The 20,110-nt window shown below is 35.5% G+C and overlaps 1 protein-coding gene across 1 annotated transcript; it reads left to right on the top strand.

The window, feature by feature from the left end:
• Nucleotides 1-228: 228 nt before the first annotated feature.
• Nucleotides 229-19,502, top strand: LOC101673309 (calmodulin-like protein 5; the record flags this gene model as incomplete). Its single annotated transcript, XM_045073825.1, has 7 exons — nucleotides 229-371; nucleotides 8,672-8,743; nucleotides 11,322-11,465; nucleotides 12,489-12,560; nucleotides 15,261-15,404; nucleotides 15,747-15,818; nucleotides 19,440-19,502. Coding segments are annotated over 7 exons (710 nt in total), but the record flags the coding sequence as incomplete, so codon positions are not given.
• Nucleotides 19,503-20,110: the final 608 nt, after the last annotated feature.

The following is a 20,110-nucleotide window of genomic DNA, read 5'->3' as shown; positions in this document are numbered from 1 at the left end:
CCTGTGGTTTTATTCATTTTAAATTTGAAAAATTAAAAAAAACCCTCATGTCATCTTAATAATTTTTGGTTTATATAGACAGACACAAATAACGTCGCAGTGACATATACTTGGCATAAAGGACTATGTGGCTTATGAATTTTGGAAATCACTAGAGATAATATTAAGTGAGATTTATGACTTACCGATTCCTCAGATATTATTCAGATTTACTTCCTTCCCCTCCAGACTGGGATCACCGTTTGATTGTACTCCAGCAACAATTCAAATTAATAACTACTGCAAGATGCTTTTGTATGAAAACCTCAATGTTTCTGTACAGAAGTCTGAAGAACCCCAGATGTTTAGCGAAAACGCCTTGATGTTTGATGGTACATATACTAACCTATAAGTTGGCTGTCCAAATAAAATTGACAATAATTTTCCATTCCCCTTCCCTGTCCTCCATTATTCACTCCCCAACAATTTTCTTTTTTTTATTATCCTAATGGAAAAAACACTCTAATAGAGCATGTCTATTGAAATCATGCATTTTATCTTGATGGAAAAGGCTTTGAATAAGATTAATAAGATTTTAAAGTCCCATCAAGTATCCGTGTTGAAATTCCATCATTAGTGTAATTTGTGTGTGTATTTTTAAAATTAGCATCTACTATGTAATCAGGGAACATGAGTGATTCTCTTGTGAAGGTTGTGCTGACCTAAAACTGTTTTTAGCCAGGAATAGACTAAGGGAAGACTTTCTGCCCTCAGCTTGAGATATTTGAGATTGATTGAATGTGAAATCAGAGCTCAAGAGCTTTCAGATAAAACAATCTATAATTTTCAAATTTTGTGCCACTTATTATGGGTGTTTTAAATTAATTAAAATCAATTACTAAAAGTACTTTGTTTTTATACAATATTAAATGGGTTTTACAATATTAAATCAATTCCTAAAAGTAACTTTTGTTTTACAATATTAAATGGGTTTCATCAATCATATTGAACTGGGGCCACTGCACAACATCTGTTGTCAACAGCACAACTTTGACGTTAGGCAGTGCATGGGCCTATCCCAAGACCTGATCACAAGTACCTGTTATATGTAAGGTGTCATGTAATATGTAATATGTAATGTAATCAAATAAATAATAAAGTATTCATATTTAGGAAACTTTTGGTCTAGTTGGTGAGGCAAGCTATAAAACAACAAAAGAGTATTTAACAATATAGGAGATAAAAGCTCAGTGCATTTGCAATGTTACATAGCAGCGCTTGAGTAATAACCAGGAAACATTGATGTGATATTGTAATTGGTAATAAGACAATACCAAAGTGATGGGTATTAAGGAGGGCCTGTGTTGTGATGAGCACTGAGTGTTGTACGTAACTAATGAGTCATTGGACACTACAATCAAAAACTAATGATGTACTATACAGTTGATAACTGAATATAAATTTGAAAAAAAGAAGAAATATATATTTGGTCTTTGACTGCATTCCTGGCATAGAGCTCCTAAGACACTTGAAATTTCCTAAGTGATTTGAGCACTAGGGTTTCTTTTGTTCTAATAGGCAGTTTCCTGGTGGGGCATTCTGTTTCCTAGGTGGGGATGAAAAGATAAGCCATGATTAGTACCTTGGAATTTTTAGCATCCCCCGAGAGGGGAATGGGCTGGAAAAAATGGAGTGAATCCTTGATTATGCCTATGTTTGAAGCCTCCATTAAATCCCAGTTGTTCAGAGAGTTTCCAGGTCGATGAACACATCCACATGCCAGGAAAGTGATTCACCTCAACTCAACAGGGACAGAGCTGCTATGCTTGGGACCCTCCCAGATCTCCCATAACCCTATGTATTTCTTCATCATCTGGCTGTTCTCAAGTATACTTATCATATCCTTTAATAAACTGGTAAACATTAAATGTTTCCCTGAGTTTCTGTGAACTATTCTAGCAAATAATTGAATCCAAGGGGAGAAAGTCATAGGAATCTTCAGTTGGTAGCCAAGTTGGACATAAGTTGTGGGGAACTTGGGGACCTACTTGTGATTGGCTTCTGAAGTAGGAGGAAGGACAGTCTGTATGGGACTGAGCCCTTAACTTGTGGGACCTGATGCCATCTCCAGGAAGATAGTGTCAGAATTGAGTTAAATTATAGGATGCTCAGCTGATGTTGCAGAGAATTACTTGGTGGGGGAACCCCCCCCAACATCTGGTGCTAGAGTGTTGTGAGTATGGTAGTAGTTTGAGAGTAAAGGAGAAACACAGGAGAACTGAGTTGTTTTTTCCTATACAAGTGATGAAACTGAGTTTTGTAAGAATTCAGAGGAGAGCAATTCATTCATTCAGCAAAACTTTATTAAGTACCTATTCTTGTTAGTTACTAAATATATAAAGATAAAGAAGCTTACAGTCTACTGAGATCACAAGCAGTGAGAATACCAATTATTAAATACCATGACAGAGGTAAACAGTATTATGGGAATGTATACAATAGATATCTAACCTACACAGGGTTGGATAGGGTAGTTGGAAGAGGCTTCTTGGAGGAATTACTGTTGGAGTTGAATTCTATTATATATTTAAAGTTTTTAGAGATATTTTTTTTTTTATTTGGAGAGGGAGAACGAGCAAAGAGACAGAGAGCACCAGTGGAGGGAGAGGCAGAAGGAGAGGAGAAGCAGGCTCCCACTTCATCAAGATCAAAAGCTTTTGCACAGCAAAGAAAACAGTTCACAAAACCAAAAGACAACTGACAGAATGGAGAAGATACTGGCAAACAACATATCAAATAAAGGGCTAGTATCCAAAATCTATATAAGAACTTATCAAACTCAACACCTAAAGAACAAATAATCCAATCAAGAAATGGGCAGAGGACATGAACAGACATTTCTGCAGAAGAAGACATCCAGAAGGCCAACAGACACAAGAAAAAGTGCTCCACATCACTCGGTATCAGGGAATACAAATCAAAACCACAATGAGATACCACCTCACACCTGTCACGATGGCTAAAATGAACAAGTCAGGGAATGATGGATGCTGGCGAGGATGCGGAGAAAGGGGAACCCTCCTGGGAATGCAACCTGATGCAACCACTCTGGAAAACAGCATGGAGGTTCCTCAAAAAGTTGAAAATAGAGAGCTACCCTATGACCCAGCCATTGCACTACTGGGTATTTACCCTAAAGATACAAATCTAGTGATCTGCAGGGGCACGTGCACCCCCCGAATGTTTATAGCAGCAAAATGTCCACAATAGTCAAACTATGGAAAGAACCTTGATGTACATCAACAGATGAATGGATAAAGAAGATGTGGTGTATATATATACAATGGAAACACTATGCAGCCATCAAAAGAAATGAATTCTTGCCATTTGCGAAAGATGTGGATGGAACTAGTAGGTATTACGCTTAATGAAATAAGTCAGTCAGAGAAAGACAATTATCATATGCTCTCCCTGATATGAGGAAGTTGAGAGGCAATGTTAGAGTTTGGAGGGTAGGAAAGGAATCAACGAAACAAGATGGGATTGGGAGGAGACAAACCATAATAGACTCTCAATCTCTCAAAACAAATTGAGGATTGCCGGGGGAGGGGTATAAGGAGAGGGTGGCTGGGTTACGGACATTGGAGAAGGTATGTGCTATGGTGAGTGCTGTGAAGTGTAAACCTGGCGATTCACAGACCTGTACCCCTGGGCTAATAATACATTATATGTTAATTAAAAATTTAAAAAATATATTAAAAATAAAGCAGGTTCCCAACTGAGCAGGGGGCCCCATGAGGGGCTCAATTCCAGGACCCTGGGATCATGACCTGAGCTGAAAGCAGATGCTTAACTGACTGAGTCACCCAGGCACCTCTGGAATTGAGTTTTTAAGATATGAGTAGGAGCTAGCCAAGAACTGGGAGTACAGGGAAGGGGACTGGAAGGAGGTAAGGAGTGTTCAGTATATACAAAGTATAGAAGAACAAAGCTGGTAGAGAAATCAAGGAAGTCTTAAACAGTCGGTAGGAGGTATATACCATTGGATTTTTAGACAGATTACATCTGAATTGCCTAGTGAATTTGTTAAAAACAAATTGCTTACATCTCCTGCTTCAGAATATCTGCATCATGGCCAAGGTATGTGTGTGTACATGTGCATGTGTGTGTTTAATAGCTTTACAGTTTCATGTTGACATTTGATTATCAACGTGGTGGTACTTAGTGGCAGGAGGAGTGGGAAAGAAAGAATTGAAGTGGCCATATACTCAAGAGCGGATCCAGAAGGGTTTTGTTTTTATTTTTGTTTCTGGCAGCAGATTTTGAATTTTATCCTGAAGGCTCTGGGAGGGTCACTGAAGATTTCAAAGTAGAAAAATGACATGACAAATTTTGCACTTTATAATGGGCGTTTCTTTTTTCTTTTTAAAAAGATTTTATTTATGTGTTTGGAGAGAGAGAGAGAGCACTAGCAGGGGAATGGCAGGCAGAGGGAGAAGCAGGTTCCCCACTGAGCAGGGAGCCTGATGCGGGGACTTGATCCCAGCCGATTTGGGATCATGACCTGGGCCAAAGTCAGGCACTCAACCAACTGAGCCACCCAGGCACCCCTTAATGGGCATTCTGATAGCATTAAGAAAGAGCAGGGGACGGTGAGATTGGAAGCAAAGAGACATTTTAGAAGGCGTGCAGTAATTCAGGTTAAAAATGATGTGTTGTGAAGTAAGGCATTGGATCTAGGGATGGGAAGAAAGGAACAGGTATATAGAGTTCTAGGAGGCAGAACTTCATCATTGTTTGGTTAGTTAGGGAAGGGAGAGAGAAAGGAGTTGAGGGTAACTAACAGATTTTTGGCTTGGGAGACATTCCCTAGTGATGCCTTTTAATAAGCTGGGGAATACAGAAGGAGGATCAGGCTTTAGTGCAAGGATGAGTTAGGCTTAGGATATAGTGTGTTTGATGAAGTGCATGATGGAGGGAAAAGATTGAAATGAGAACAGATAAATCTAAATTCCTTCACAAATTATACAGGTTTTTTTTTTTTTTAAATAATCTAGTTCCTTTTATCTGACGTGTTAGATTAACCTTTTCCCACAAACTTTCTTACACATTTTTGTAAGGTTTCAAGACACTTAATTTAAAAATTAAGTAATTTAAACTAAATCCAAAATTAAGAAACTACTTACAGTTCCCAGAACACACCACACTCACTTATATTTCTATACATTTTCCTCATGAATCTGTTAACCTTCAGATATACTGCCATGTCAGTAAAAATGTGACCTCCTTGAAGATTTCCTTAACTCATTCAGCTAGATACGAAAGCTTTTTTGTGTGTCATTCAATAATATATGCCATCTTTACCATCACTGAAACCATTTTGCTTTATAACTGTTTGAGAAAAGTGATTATTTGGGGAAATTTCCATGAGATCTATGAGGGAAGGATACATTTTTGAAAATCTGCAAATACAGTAAAAATGAATGCTTAAAGCGTAAGTAAATTTAAAGCATTCTGTTGGGAGAACAGGTTAAATATATAGTTTCAATACAGTGTGAAGTAGGTGGAAAGATCAAACAAACAGTTGGCTTTCCACTTCTTTCTTTGACCTTAATCATATTGTCTCAGTTATTTTTCAGGTTCTTCCAGCTAATGGGAAAAGTTTAAGTGTTTGTGTATTTCTGGATACACAATATATGCATCTTTGCTTTAAAAACTTACAGCCACATGCAGAAAAATGAAATTGGACCATTTCCTTACACCACACACAAAAATAGACTCAAAATGGATGAAGGACCTCAATGTGCGAAAGGAATCCATCAAAATCCTTGAGGAGAACACAGGCAGCAACCTCTTCGACCTCAGCCGCAGCAACATCTTCCTAGGAACAACGCCAAAGGCAAGGGAAGCAAGGGCAAAAATGAACTATTGGGATTTCATCAAGATCAAAAGCTTTTGCACAGCAAAGGAAACAGTTAACAAAATCAAAAGACAACTGACAGAATGGGAGAAGATATTTGCAAACGACATATCAGATAAAGGACTAGTGTCCAGAATCTATAAAGAACTTAGCAAACTCAACACCCAAAGAACAAATAATCCAATCAAGAAATGGGCAGAGGACATGAACAGACATTTCTGCGAAGAAGACATCCAGATGGCCAACAGACACATGAAAAAGTGCTCCATATCACTCGGCATCAGGGAAATACAAATCAAAACCACAATGAGATATCACCTCACACCAGTCAGAATGGCTAAAATCAACAAGTCAGGAAATGACAGATGCTGGCGAGGATGCGGAGAAAGGGGAACCCTCCTACACTGTTGGTGGGAATGCAAGCTGGTGCAGCCACTCTGGAAAACAGCATGGAGGTTCCTCAAAATGTTGAAAGTAGAACTGCCCTATGACCCAGCAATTGCACTACTGGGTATTTACCCTAAAGATACAAACGCAGTGATCCAAAGGGGCACGTGCACCCGAATGTTTATAGCAGCAATGTCCACAATAGCCAAACTATGGAAAGAACCTAGATGTCCATCAACAGATGAATGGATCAAGAGATGTGGTATATATAACACAATGGAATACTATGCAGCCATCAAAAGAAATGAAATCTTGCCATTTGCGACAACATGGATGGAACTAGAGCGTATCATGCTTAGCGAAATAAGTCAAGCAGAGAAAGACAACTATCATATGATCTCCCTGATATGAGGAAGTGGTGATGCAACATGGGGGCTTAAGTGGGTAGGAAAAGAATCAATGAAACAAGATGGGATTGGGAGGGAGACAAACCATAAGTGACTCTTAATCTCACAAAACAAACTGAGGGTTGCTGGGGGGAGGGGATTTGGGAGAAGGGGGTGGGATTATGGACATTGGGGAGGGTATGTGCTTTGGTGAGTGCTGTGAAGTGTGTAAACCTGGTGATTCACAGACCTGTACCCCTGGGGATAAAAATAAATGTTTATAAAAAATAAAAAATTAAAAAAAAAAACCTTAGTAGGAACTACGATTACTGAATAGGAGGTCATTTATAAAGTTTGCCACCTAGATGAAACTTTATGTTTCCTTTTTTTCCCAATTGTTTAGAAAGTATTGTTAGATATTTATTATCTTCCATTAAAACTTATTTCTCAGAAATACTCAGATATTCTTTTAATCAATTAATATGTGATAATTCCTTTCAGATATGTAAAACCCAGAATAACAGTTTAAACTGAGATTTGGAGGGGTTTCATTTATAATAAATTATATTTTATTTTAAGAAGATGATGTAGGTTAATCCAATTATTGCTTGTTTTAATTTTGCCTCATCTTAATTTTTCATTCTTTTATTTGAATTTTGTTTCATCATTTTGTGTTTGTCTCTTCTGTCTTCAATATAAAGCAGTAAATCAGTAAAGAAAATTGTGAAAATAAATAAGAGGATGCCATAAAAATTATTTGTAATAATATTAGCCAATACTTTTATGTACTGAATGCATCCAATTATTCCTAGTTCCTGTTTCTAGGCACCCATTGTGCAAGCTGACAGCAGACACTTCAAACTAGGTTCATACTCAGCATCCATGAACAATAGTAGTCATTAGAAAATGATGTAAACATAACTGTCAAAACCACAGAAAGTTGTTCTCTCTCTTTTCTTACAACCTTTTAAGATATGAAGGTAAAAGAAAATGCAATTAGAATAAATCACTGAGAGTTTCATTTGCCACCTGCCATTCTCTGCTTGCTGATCGCAGGGAGTTTTTAACTTACAGATTTTCCTTGATAGACTGGAATTAGGACAGATTCCCTCTAAAGTGAGTGCTCCAGTTGCCACATGGGGATAAAGATAGAACCAATTAAATCAAAGTTTGGCAATATGGAAGTAATAAATGCATTTGATCCCAAAGATTTGGGACCCAAAATTCCCAAAGATTTGTTATTTGCATAGAAATAAAATAATTAATTTATTTGTGTTTTAAATCCTCCACCCAAAGGATATATTTTGTTTGAGGGGCTTGCAGACGTAGAGCTGAAGATGTGTAGTAGACAGTGATCTGGCTTAGGAACAGAAACTTGAGAATTCAGAAATAGTTCATATAGTGTAACAAGAGGAGGGCCAAGGGTAAAGCACGGGGGATGGTAACATTTAAGTAATGGTGGGGAAAGAATAGTTTTTAAAGGACATTAAGAAGCAGCTAGAATGGTGGGAGGAGGAAAAAAAAAAAAGCCGAGTGAAAAAAGAGTTTGAAGGAGGAAAGTATTAAATAAGACCAAAAAGTTAAAAAGTGTTCATTAGTTTGGCAATAAAGAGTTAACAGATGAACATGGTAAAAGCAGTTTCCAAGGAGATGGAAGCCAGATTAGAGCAGTTTGAAGAGTGGAGGATGTGATGAATAAAAACATTTCTTTCCAGAAAACAGATTGTGAAGGAAAGGAAAAGGGAAGTGTATACTTTAGCAGGGTATCATAGAGGCACAAGGAAAGGCTTTTTAGAAAACTAGACTTATGAGCTGGTTTTGACATGAATAGGATTTCTATAGGGAGAGTGTAGATTGCATTCTGGACAAAAGTTTGCATATCTAGAAAATCATAAGAAGCTTTAAGGGGGCAGTCAGTGAACCAACCTAGCTCACAGTGAAAATGCTTTATGTTTTTTGAATTTATTAATTTTTTTCTTTGTTCTATTTTTGTCTACAGAAAAGGGAGAGGTTTCCCTAAAGACTGCCCTTTTGGCACTGAAGAGCAATAAGCGTTTGCAAGATTTTAGAGGTGAGAATAATTAGAAAGTTTTATACACATTCTGAATATAGGAAATTGTTAGCTAGTGTTGAAAAGTGAGGGACCACTTACATAAAAGTATAATTTTGTATATAGTACAAAATTAAATGAATGTTGTACATTTAGTATTTTAAGAGTTCAGATGAAGGTGAGCTTCCTATGTTCATGAAAGTCTAGTTTGTAACATTGTAAGTTTGTAGTTGAAGTAAATAATATGTCTTCTAACAAGAATGCCAAAATACATGACCCTTAAATGTTTTAATTAATAAATTTAATTTTTTATAAGTAATGCTTTCACATAGATCATAAGTTTAAAAGTATTTAAAGGTACATAGTGGAACTTTGCCTCATACCTGATCTCTCTATTTAATTCCTATTCCTTTTCCCCTAGTAACTAATGAATAAGTAACTGGTTTCTAATGTAGGTAGTATGTAGAGCACTCAAGAAAAAACAAACAAAACATATATATATCCCTCCACATACTTTTTACATAAGTAGAAGCATACTGTGTACATTGTTCTGTATCCTTGATTTTTTAAAAATGTAACAATATATTTTTGATATTTGTTCATATTGGAATGTAAAGAGCTTTCTCATTCTTTTTTGTAGTTGCATAAAGAATATGTGGATTCTCATCCTGATGGAAATATGTATAACTTATTGGGATCAGTGATCCATCCAACTTGAATCTTGGTCTTTTTGATTGTGGCACCAAGAAATGTTTTGTGGCATCTCATAATGGATGTCCTCTGTGAAATATCTAACTTTTGAGTATAATTTTGGAAAGTTCTGACTCACTTTAAAAATGAGTTAATGGCCTCATGTTTTATGAACTTACCAAAATTCTTCTCCAACTCTTATTTTTAGTATAAAAAGTATCTTGGGGAAAAAATGTGCATAGTTTTTTTCATATTCTTTACAGACATATTTAATTTTGTTTGGTTTCAAATAATGGTTGGCGACAATAATACATTTGTATAATGTTGATGTTTTACTAAGTTCTTTACATAATTTATTTCTTATCAGCTATTTTTTATGACTCTACTATTAAGTAGGAGTATTATAATAAAGAATGAGAAAAGTGAAGTTTGAAGGAATTGTACTATACCTAAAACCCCGCAGCAAAGATTCCACGTGCACATATGTTCTTGTCTGTATTGTAGCTTAATGTTTTAGTATAGTATTAATTTTATACTATAACTTATAAGTTAATAGCTTCATGATCACCACACATATATTGAACAAAAAATGTGCATGAGATAGGCCATGAGAATCTTAAAATCTAGATGAAGAGATAGGTCATTTACATAAAAAATAACTAATGTGCTATAAGATCAAATTAGTGATACATATTTATTATTTTAAGAGTTCAGATGAAGATTAGATTCATATGAAAAGAATTGAGGAGGGCGTAGAAGAAAGGGTAACATCTTGGTAGGTAGAGATAAAGCAAGAAAACCCTGAGACCTAGACATTAGAAGGGAAGAAAAGAATGGAGACATAAATAGGATTTGAAAGATGAGGAATGAGAGATAGTTGATAGGTCTACATTGAAGGGAGTATTAAATGTTACCTCAAAACAAAACAGTCTCAATATATTCTTCGGGCAAGAGAGTTTCAGGTGTGAAGCTGTCTCTAAAGATTGATTTAACAGTGTATTAGATTACAGAACCAATAGGAGCAGGAAGACCATTAATTCAATCCATTCATTCAACAAACAAGTGGCACTGTGCTGGTAAGAAAGAGAGGTATATACTGGTCTCTGACCCTGGAGAACTCACTGAAGAAAGACAGATGAACAAATAAATAACTACAAATTGTGCTAAATGTTAAGGAGAACTTGTGCAAGAAGGAGTTAGAGCATTAAGGTGCAGTGGTTTAATTTAGATAGGATGGCCAGGTAAGCATGTCCTGAGATGTGATAGGATGAAAAGGAATCATCTACTGGAAGAATTGGGAGAAGTGTCTTCTAGACAGAAGGAAGAAGGTAGGGTAGGAAAGAATACATATGTTATACTTATATTAAGCCACTACTAAAGTATTTGTTATTAAATAAAGAGGAAACTGACAAATGGGGGGAGGGACAAAAGTCTCTCTTACATTAACATTTGTTTCCAATTATTTAAACAATAATCATTCTGTTAGCGGCTTTATTAGCTATTCCCATGTATACCAAGGTTCTGAACTCTGTATTTGTCAGTATAAGACAAATTCAGTTTAATAAAGGAATGGGGAAAAGGCAGATTGAGGTGACAGTGACTGGGGAGCAGCAGAGAGATCACTGGACACATACAGAAAGGATGTGGGAAACATGAGAAGCAGAAGTAGATGCACAAGAAGGAGACAGATATCAAGGTTTAATTTCTGCTATGAGTTTGCTTTATATAATGGATCTATTTTATATGGATGAAGTGAGAGTTGGATGCATATGTACCTCAACAGAGTATTTAAGGTGGGTACTATACCATCTTTTAACAAATGCTAGGTACCTATATGAATTTTTTGAATTATAATTTAAGCTGATTATTTAGAATTTGTATCTAAACTGAAAATACTTTCTCTTGATAGAGGTTAAGGAACTTGCAAATGCCTTAAACAAAGTCACCAATGAAAAAGTTGATGTTGATGAAGTAAAATCTATACTGAAAGGCCTGGGGATTTATTGCCCAAAGGAAGAATTACAGGAGGTACTTACATCTATTCCTCTTGATAGTAAGTATTCCTTTTCTGAGTCATTTATTACGTATCAAACTTCTATTTACTTTCACTCATGAATCCACAGAGCTGATTGATTAGGCATAAAATGTAATGAGTTCAATAACATTAGATTTTCCCTATTAGGCTGGATGAGAGTTTGTTTTGGATTATTCTCATATTGAATTATCCTAGGGAAGTAAAATCTTCCACTCTTCTTTCCCTTTCTTTGGCTCCTGAGGTGTGAATCTTACATTCTTATTGGACAGGGGCTGTGAAGCAAGCTCTCTCAAGCCCATGAAGCACAGGGCCAAGCTTTAATGTGGTGATAACAACTACCAGTTTGGTTTCCCCACACTCCTTGAAGAGCTACACTGGTATTTTTGAAATCCTGCCAGTGGGATGATTAGCTTATGTACAAAGCCTTACAGTATTCTTTTTTCTTAAGTTCCAAGTATATGACTAACAAAAGACAAAAGACTGCACACTTCCTTTATTAATATATCTTTGCTTACAAGTATATATAGTCTTCTTTAGGTATGGTTGAGTTTGGTTTATGGTACTTCTAGTGAATATCTTCTTGTCTTCCCTCAAAACATAAATGGTGGGGCATCTGGGTGGGTGGGGATCTGCCTTTGGGTCTGGACATGATCCCAGGGCACATTGGGCTCCTTGCTCAGCAGGGAGCCTGCTTCTCCCTCTCTCTTCTCCCCTCTCTTGATTTCTCCCTTTCTATATCTCTCAAATAAAATTAAAAACTTCTAAAAAATCAGAAAAACATAAATGGTTCTAGTAGGACTTGTAAATGGTCCCAATTGGAAATATGTGTAAAATCCATAAAATGGATTGGCTCTTCAACAAAAAAGACCACAGGAGTCATCATAATCATATTCCTTTTCATAGTTAATATGAGATGTTTTTAGCAGGATCAGAGTTAGAAAACAGGACTAACTTGGTTCTGAATGTTTAGTAAACATGCATATCTTGTGACTCATTCTTTTGTATCTTTGGATTTTTCATTTCTTTATGTTTCATTTTCAGATGAGGGGAAAGTGGACTTAAAAGATTGTCTGACCCAGTTAAAGAAAATGCCATATTTTACAAAAGGTTCAAGTAAGTGAGAATTTTTTAAATTTATTTTTTATTTATTTTCAGCATAACAGTGTTCATTATTTTTGCACCACACCCAGTGCTCCATGCAATCCGTGCCCTCTGTAATACCCACCACCTGGTACCCCATCCTCCTACCTTCTGCCCCTTCAAAACCCTCAGATTGTTTTTCAGAGGCCATAGTCTCTCATGGTTCACCTCCCCTTCCAGTTTCCCCCAACTCCCTTCTCCTCTCTAACTCCCCATGTCCTCCATGCTATTTGTTATGCTCCACAAATAAGTGAAATCATATGACAATTGACTCTCTCTGCTTGACTTATTTCACTCAGCATAATCTCTTCCAGTCCCGTCCATGTTGCTTTTTTAACAATAAAAATTTTGAGTAGAATTCTTCAGTTTCAATTTTGTGCATTTGTCTAGCTTTCTAATACATATAACATATATAACATGTATAACATGTTATAACATACATATAACAAATGTACTGGGATGAAGAATCAATAAGGAATCCTTGTCTGACCTTTTCTTGAAATTGTAGTATTTTTTCCATCACTCAAAAAGGATAAATATATGAAGTCCATCTGGATTTCGTATCCAAGTTTGTGATTGGTATTCAAGATTGTGATCAAGATGACTGCCATGAGGTGCCAGTGTCTTGGACACTCTGAAATCCTGTGGGAATAAAATTGATATTCTCTTCTAATTCGAAAAGATACATGCACTCCTATGTTGGTTGAAGCATAATTTATAATCGCCAAGACATGGAAGCAAATTAAGTGTTAACAGATGAATGAATAAGGAAGATGTGGTATATTTATACAATGAAATATTATACAGCCATAAAAAGTATGATATAATGCCATTTGAGACAACAGAGATGGAACTAGAGGGTATTATGCTAAGTGAAATAAGTCAGGCAGAGAAAGACCAATACCATATAATTCCACTTATAAGTAGAATCCAAAAATAGTCAAATGGGTGCCTGGCTGGCTCAGTGTATAGAACATGTGACTTTTGATCTTGGGGTTGTAAGTTTGAACCCCACATTGGGTGTAGAGATTACTTGAAAATAAAAATATAAATAAATAAAGCCAAACAAATAACCAATAAACAAAAAGCAGAATCAAACATATAAATACACAGATCATATTGATGATTGCCCAAAGGAAGGAGGTTTGAGGGTTGGGCAAAGTGGGTGAAGGAGTGAGGGAGATAGAGGCCTCAAGTTATGGAATGAATAAATCACAGGAATAAATAGCACCGCATAAGGAATGCAGTGATACTGTAACAGTGATGTAATGGGACAGATTATAGCTATACTTCTGGTAAACATAGCATAATGGGTAAACTTTCGAATCATTAATTTTTACACTGGAACTAATGTAACATTGTGTGTCAGCTATACTAAATTTTCTTCGATCAGTATTTCCTTTTCTTTTTTATCCTATTATCGTTTTATTAAAATGGGATTTTTATCATGAGAAGATTAGCTACTGAAACAATTATAGGAACATGTTGAAACATCTAAGCTTCCTCCATGTTATGTAATAGGTATTCTTCCCTTACTCCACTACCTAGCTGTGAAACATCAAATATAATCTGGCTTTAATGTGTTCAGTTAACTGACTTCTCCAACAGTGAGGTATCTGTGATGTCTGTGGAACTTCTGGGTCTCCTTGAGGTTTAGGCTAAATGACACTTGGTTAGTAAATTCACAACAGTTTTGGATCCCCTGGGTCTCCTTGGAGCAGCTCATATTCTTGAGATTAACTGAAATTGCTTAATGTCCTCTAAATTTTAGTTTCCAAAATTAAAACTGAACTAAATGCAAAAGATCTAATTTAGATAGCTACAAGGGATGAAAGTATTCACCAGAGCCAAGATATTTAGGGAAATAGCCATAATGGTGTTTCCTCAAGTGACAAAATATTTTGTCCTTAATCTTTGATTTTCTAAATGGGGCCTATAAAACTTTCCCAGGTATGTGGTTTATAAGCAAATCTCTCACTGCGTTAATATTTATGATGGGATAGGGTTTATGATAATATAATATTCAAAATTTCTTCTTACTTGAACAATTCATACATGGTACTTTCAGAAATGAATGTTATCTTTCTTTGGTATTGATATAGCAGTGCCAGTCTTTTCATTATTTGGGGGACATATTTGTGTTCATGTGTTGGATACATTTAAGTATCCACTGAATGAAAAAAATTAAGAACAGTCACATCAAACTATGGATGGTTATCTAATTTTTGGCAAGGTAATTACTTGTGTGGCTAGTTATCATAGCTTTAATAGAATTCCCAGCCTCAGATATGCCAGAGGTGAGTATAGGCAGATGTCCTAAGATTTCTTTTTATGTAATCACTCTTTAGTCTTAGAATTAATATTTGCAATGATTTGTTTGGCCTAGTGGCTAAACATCTTGCCTATGAAATCAGACTTCACACTTGGCTTCTCATTTAGTAACTGTGGATGCTTAGGCAGACTAACCTTGCTAAAGGTTTCTTATCATTGTGGTATTAAATGAAATGGTGTATATAGAGCACTTAGAAGCTCAGACAGAATACTTAATAAGTGATAGAAGTAGCAGTAATACTACTACTAGAAGTTGTTGTTGTTATTATTATCCAGGACCCAGTACTGATATTTGAGTGGTTTTTTTTTAACTTCATACATTGTATATTTTTTTGAATATAGAAAAAGAAGGCCCCCTGAAAACTCTGGCTGCCATTAGGAAAAATATGGTCACTCCTGAAGAACTAGGCTCCATTATGAAAAATATAGGAGTTCCATTACCTGAAGATGTGATTGAAAGATTACTACAGAATATGACTCTCACAGGTGAGTCATGTTTCTAGATATCCTTTATCTTAGTTGACATGCATCTGTTCGAAGTTTTCAAGAATCCCTAAGGGGTTTATCTTCTTCATGGATTATCCAAGGCTCTATCAACCTACTACCCTACTGGGTTCTACTTATATTCAGTAGCATCACACAAAGGAGGATCTGTAGGGGATGAATGTATGTATCTGAATGATATGTATCAGTTTGTCTTTTTTATTGAATATATATGTCTGTATTTTAAGACCAAATATATAAACTGTTTTTCAGTACAGCAATTATGCTATAGTTGCCAGTCTTTGATCATATTCCCTGTTCCCTGACACATCTTTTTTCTTTCAGAGGATGGGAAAGTGAATTTAGAAGAGTTTATGAGCAATTTAATCAATTCAGGATTTCCACCTCTACCTGAAAGTAAGAATTTTCAGTTGAATAGAGATAGATAAGATATGGATCTCTTGGGAAAACCCCAGCTAGGATTTTGAGATGGCCTTAAAATGATTTAAACACTGGCTTAATTTTCTAATGTCTTTATTCTATCTGTGTCAAATGTATAGCACAACTAAAAGAGAACATGCCCCTTAGAGAGTACTAGTTACCTCTTCTGCCTCGTCTGAGACCAGGGTCTTGAATGCAGTTATCTTCTCACTAAGGGTCTTATGAAGAAAAAAATAGCATTATTTAAAATGACTAAACAGTAAGAATTAGGCAATTGTAATCATTAAGAATTAGGCTATATGTTTAAATTGTAATAATAAAAAAGATATTAACATGATATATGAGAGGTTTCCTGATACTGATTTATAATAACTCTTCATCAAGAAACTAGTGAAAACCTCTGTAACTATTAGGAGAATTTTTGTTCAGGTTTATTATTTTTCTTCTTTTGTTATTTGAACATTGTTTTCTTTGGTTACTTCTTTGTATTGGCTTCCCACATTTTTTCCCCAGTTTCTCTTTACACACCAATTCAAAGTTTAATTTTAGCACAATGTTTATCAATTATAGTGTTAACGACCAGTTTCTTCTTTTGGTTTGCATAATATTTTCATAATCTTAGGCCTCTGAGGTCCCTGACAGGTTGCCCTTTCTTGCCCCTCTGGTGCTGAAAAAGAAGGAACAATTTATATTTTGCATATTAAATGAGAAGAATGTTTCTTTTTTTGTGTGCAAAGAATATTTCTGACACTAATTTCTGACACATAGGTGCAAGCTAAAATTGCACCTATGGTCAAATCACTTCATACTGCCCATTTTTAAGCTCCCTCTATGGTTGCAGAAGCTCAAGGTTTACTTCTTTGACCATTGCCACATACTTTTGGTTAGGCACACACATGTATCTTTGACAAGCCAAAAATATTTATGAAGGGATATTTCATAGAAATGACTTTTTTGAGGCAACTTCCTAATAATATATGTCAACTGTTTTTGAGAACTGGTGTTAAAAACAGCCATACCAAGTGTCATTGTGTTTCCTGATGACATTGCCCATTATATTATTTAGTGATAAATATGAAAAATGTCTTGAAATTTAATATCAGAAAAAAACTGTATCTCTTCCAAAGACCAGTGTGCCTCTTTGTGTAGACAATAACCCAAGTTCCCCTTTATGCCTTAGCTTCTAGAAAGTTCAGATCTAAACAATATTTAATGATTATAGCTTTGTTGGCTTTGTTTGTTTTACTACCTTTTTCTTAGGTAGTAATTCTCCTTTGAATTTTTATTTCTATTTCTATTTTCTATTTCTATTTATTTTTCTTTTTTTATTTCTATTTATTTCTATTTTAAACATTTTAATATATTCTCTTAAAAATATATTAACTTTCATTGAATAATTCCTCAAACTATTTTGGGATGTCATTGGGTATACAGTATGAAGCAATGTATCAAAAACAGCTATCCTTGAATGCTGGCCCATGGGGTATAATGAATATGCCATAAAAAAGAGTCCTATGACTAAATTTGGAAAACACTGGAGTAGAAAACAAACTTAAACAAATTTCTCTGCCACTAGACTATTAGAAACTTTATATGTTTAAGAGTTTGATAGAGTTAATAAATAGCAGACCCTGAATCTGCCAGATCACAGAACTCTTTTGTTATTTTATTTTGATAATTTTGGAAATGAGACCCTAAAATCCAGCATTTACACTAATAGGTATTTACACAAAGGATACAAAAGTACTGATTTGAAGGGGCACATGCACCCCAATGTTTATAGCAACATTATCAAAAATAGCCAAACTATAGAAAAGAGCCCAAATGTCTGTTGACTGATGAATGGATAAAGAAGATATGGGAGATATACATAATATTACTCAGCCATCAAAAAGATGAAATCTTGTCATTTGCAATGACATGGATGGAGATGGAATGTATTATGCTAAGCAAAATAAGTCAGAGAAAAACTAACACTATATGATTTCAGTTATATGTGGAATTTAAGAAACAAAATAGGGCAGTGGGATGGCTCAGTTGGTTGGGCGTCTGCCTTTGCCTCAGGCCGTGATCCCGGAGTCCTAGAATTGAGCCCCACATTCCCCTGTTATATTCCTGAGACTGGCAGTTTATGTTCTCCCTCCCCACCCCCTGCCTTTTTTTTTGGCCAATCCTTACTGGACTTCATCAACTTTTTTGATTTTCTCAAAGAACCAGTTTTTGGCTTTGATAATTTTCTCTGTATTTTGTCGACTTCTTGTATCTTTGTTATTTCTTCCTTTTTACTGACTTTGGATCTATTTTACTTTTTTTCCTAGCTTCTTAAGGTGAAACCTATGGTGACTTATTTCAGCTGTCTCTCATTTTCTATTTTTTTTTTAAGATTTTATTTATTTATTTGACAGATAGAGATTACAAGTAGGCAGAGAGGCAGTCAGAGAGGGGAGGAAGCAGGCTCCCTGCTGAGCAGAGAGCCCGATGTGGGGCTCGATCCCAGGACCCTGGGATCATGACCTGAGCCAAAGGCAGAGGCTTTAGCCCACTGAGCACCCAGGCGCCCCTCTCATTTTCTAATATAAGCATCAAGACCTATACCCTTCTTACTAAACCCCTCCTTGGCTGCATTCAATGAATGCTGAAATGCTTTGTTTTCATTATAATTCAGTTTGAGATATGTTCTTTTTTCTCTGTGATTTCTCTCTTATCCATGGACTATTGAGAAGTGTGTCATTTAATTTCTAAATATTTGGGGTTTTCTTAGTTATTTTGTTGTTACTTATAATTTAATTCTATTGCTGTCAGAGAACATATCCCTTATGATTTCAATTCTTTTCAATTTGTTGGTACTTGTTTTATGGCCCAGCATCTGGTCTATTTTGGTAAATGTAGTATGTGCATTTGAAAATGTGTATTCTGCAATTAAAGAGTATGGTGTTTTTATAAATATAAATTAACCAAAGGTGGTTGATAGCTTCCTCAGATCATCTGTACTGGCTTTTTTTGGTAGTTAGTCCATCAGTTGTTGGAAGAGAGGTGCTAAAATTTCCAGTTATGATTTTTTGTATTTTTTCTATTTCTCCCTTAAATTTTTGTCAGTTTTGTTATTTGTTTTTAGACTTGCTTTGTTCATCTGCACTTATGATTGTTATACCCTGATGAACTGACTGGCGAAGAATACCAAATATATTGTTTTGTAAGAAAAATCACATTTTCCTCTGAGTACAAGCTGAAAGTTGATTCCCCATTCTATGGCTGCATGGCACTTTATTTACCACATGTTAAATATTTACCCCTAACTATTTGCTCAATATCAGCGAGTACACTTCATGTCCAATATCATATGGGCTGTACTAGATTAAATGTTTCTGTACTTTAGAGCTATATTCTCTGTAAAATGATTAAAAGAACATGCTTCTGTTTCTGATAGAATGACTTAAAGTGTGCATTTGAATACATGTCAAAAGTCTCTCCTTTTCACACTGAAATGGAACATAGCAGTGTGAAGATAATAGGAAGTATTTTTTTCTTAAATTGAAAATCATTAACATTTCCCATTCTCATAGCTTTTATCATTTTTATTTTTTTTTTTTTTCCCAGGAAGTAGGGTTGATAACAGCAACCTAGATACTTTTCCTGGAAACATGAGGATGGAGATGTCAGGTAAAGAATTTTATAAGATTCTGAAGGACCTGTCAGTTGAAAGTGACATATACATACACATGGTTCACATGGTTCTGTGTTCTGAGAAGTCTTTTTATTAATCTAAATGTCTTACATATAAAATTCATATAGAAAGAACCATAGAAAATGATAAAAATAATTAAAAATTACCTTAAATGTTATGCTTTAGGTTTCCCTTCTTGAGAATAAATTCGTGGTTTCCGAAAGTTTCATTTGGGGAGTGTGGAAGAAAGAAGGCTATGTATTTACTATGTTAGTACTTTAGATCAAAACTTATAGGACATGGGGGCTTAAGTGGGTAGGAGAAGAATAAATGAAACAAGATGGGATTGGGAGGGAGACAAACCATAAGTGACTCTTAATCTCACAAAACAAACTGAGGGTTGCTGGGGGGAGGGGGTTTTGGGAGAAGGGGGTGGGATTATGGACATTGGGGAGGGTATGTGCTTTGGTGAGTGCTGTGAAGTGTGTAAACCTGGTGATTCACAGACCTGTACCCCTGGGGATAAAAATATATGTTTATAAAAAATAAAAAATTTAAAAAAAAAAAGAATAAAATCTCAGAGATGTTAAAAAAAAAAGTTTTA

This window comes from Mustela putorius, unplaced genomic scaffold (assembly GCF_011764305.1).
Source record: "Mustela putorius furo isolate JIRA1106 unplaced genomic scaffold, ASM1176430v1.1 tig00537288_pilon_pilon_pilon, whole genome shotgun sequence".
Taxonomy (NCBI): Eukaryota; Metazoa; Chordata; class Mammalia; order Carnivora; family Mustelidae; genus Mustela; species Mustela putorius.
This window is presented reverse-complemented; position numbering and strand designations above follow the sequence as displayed.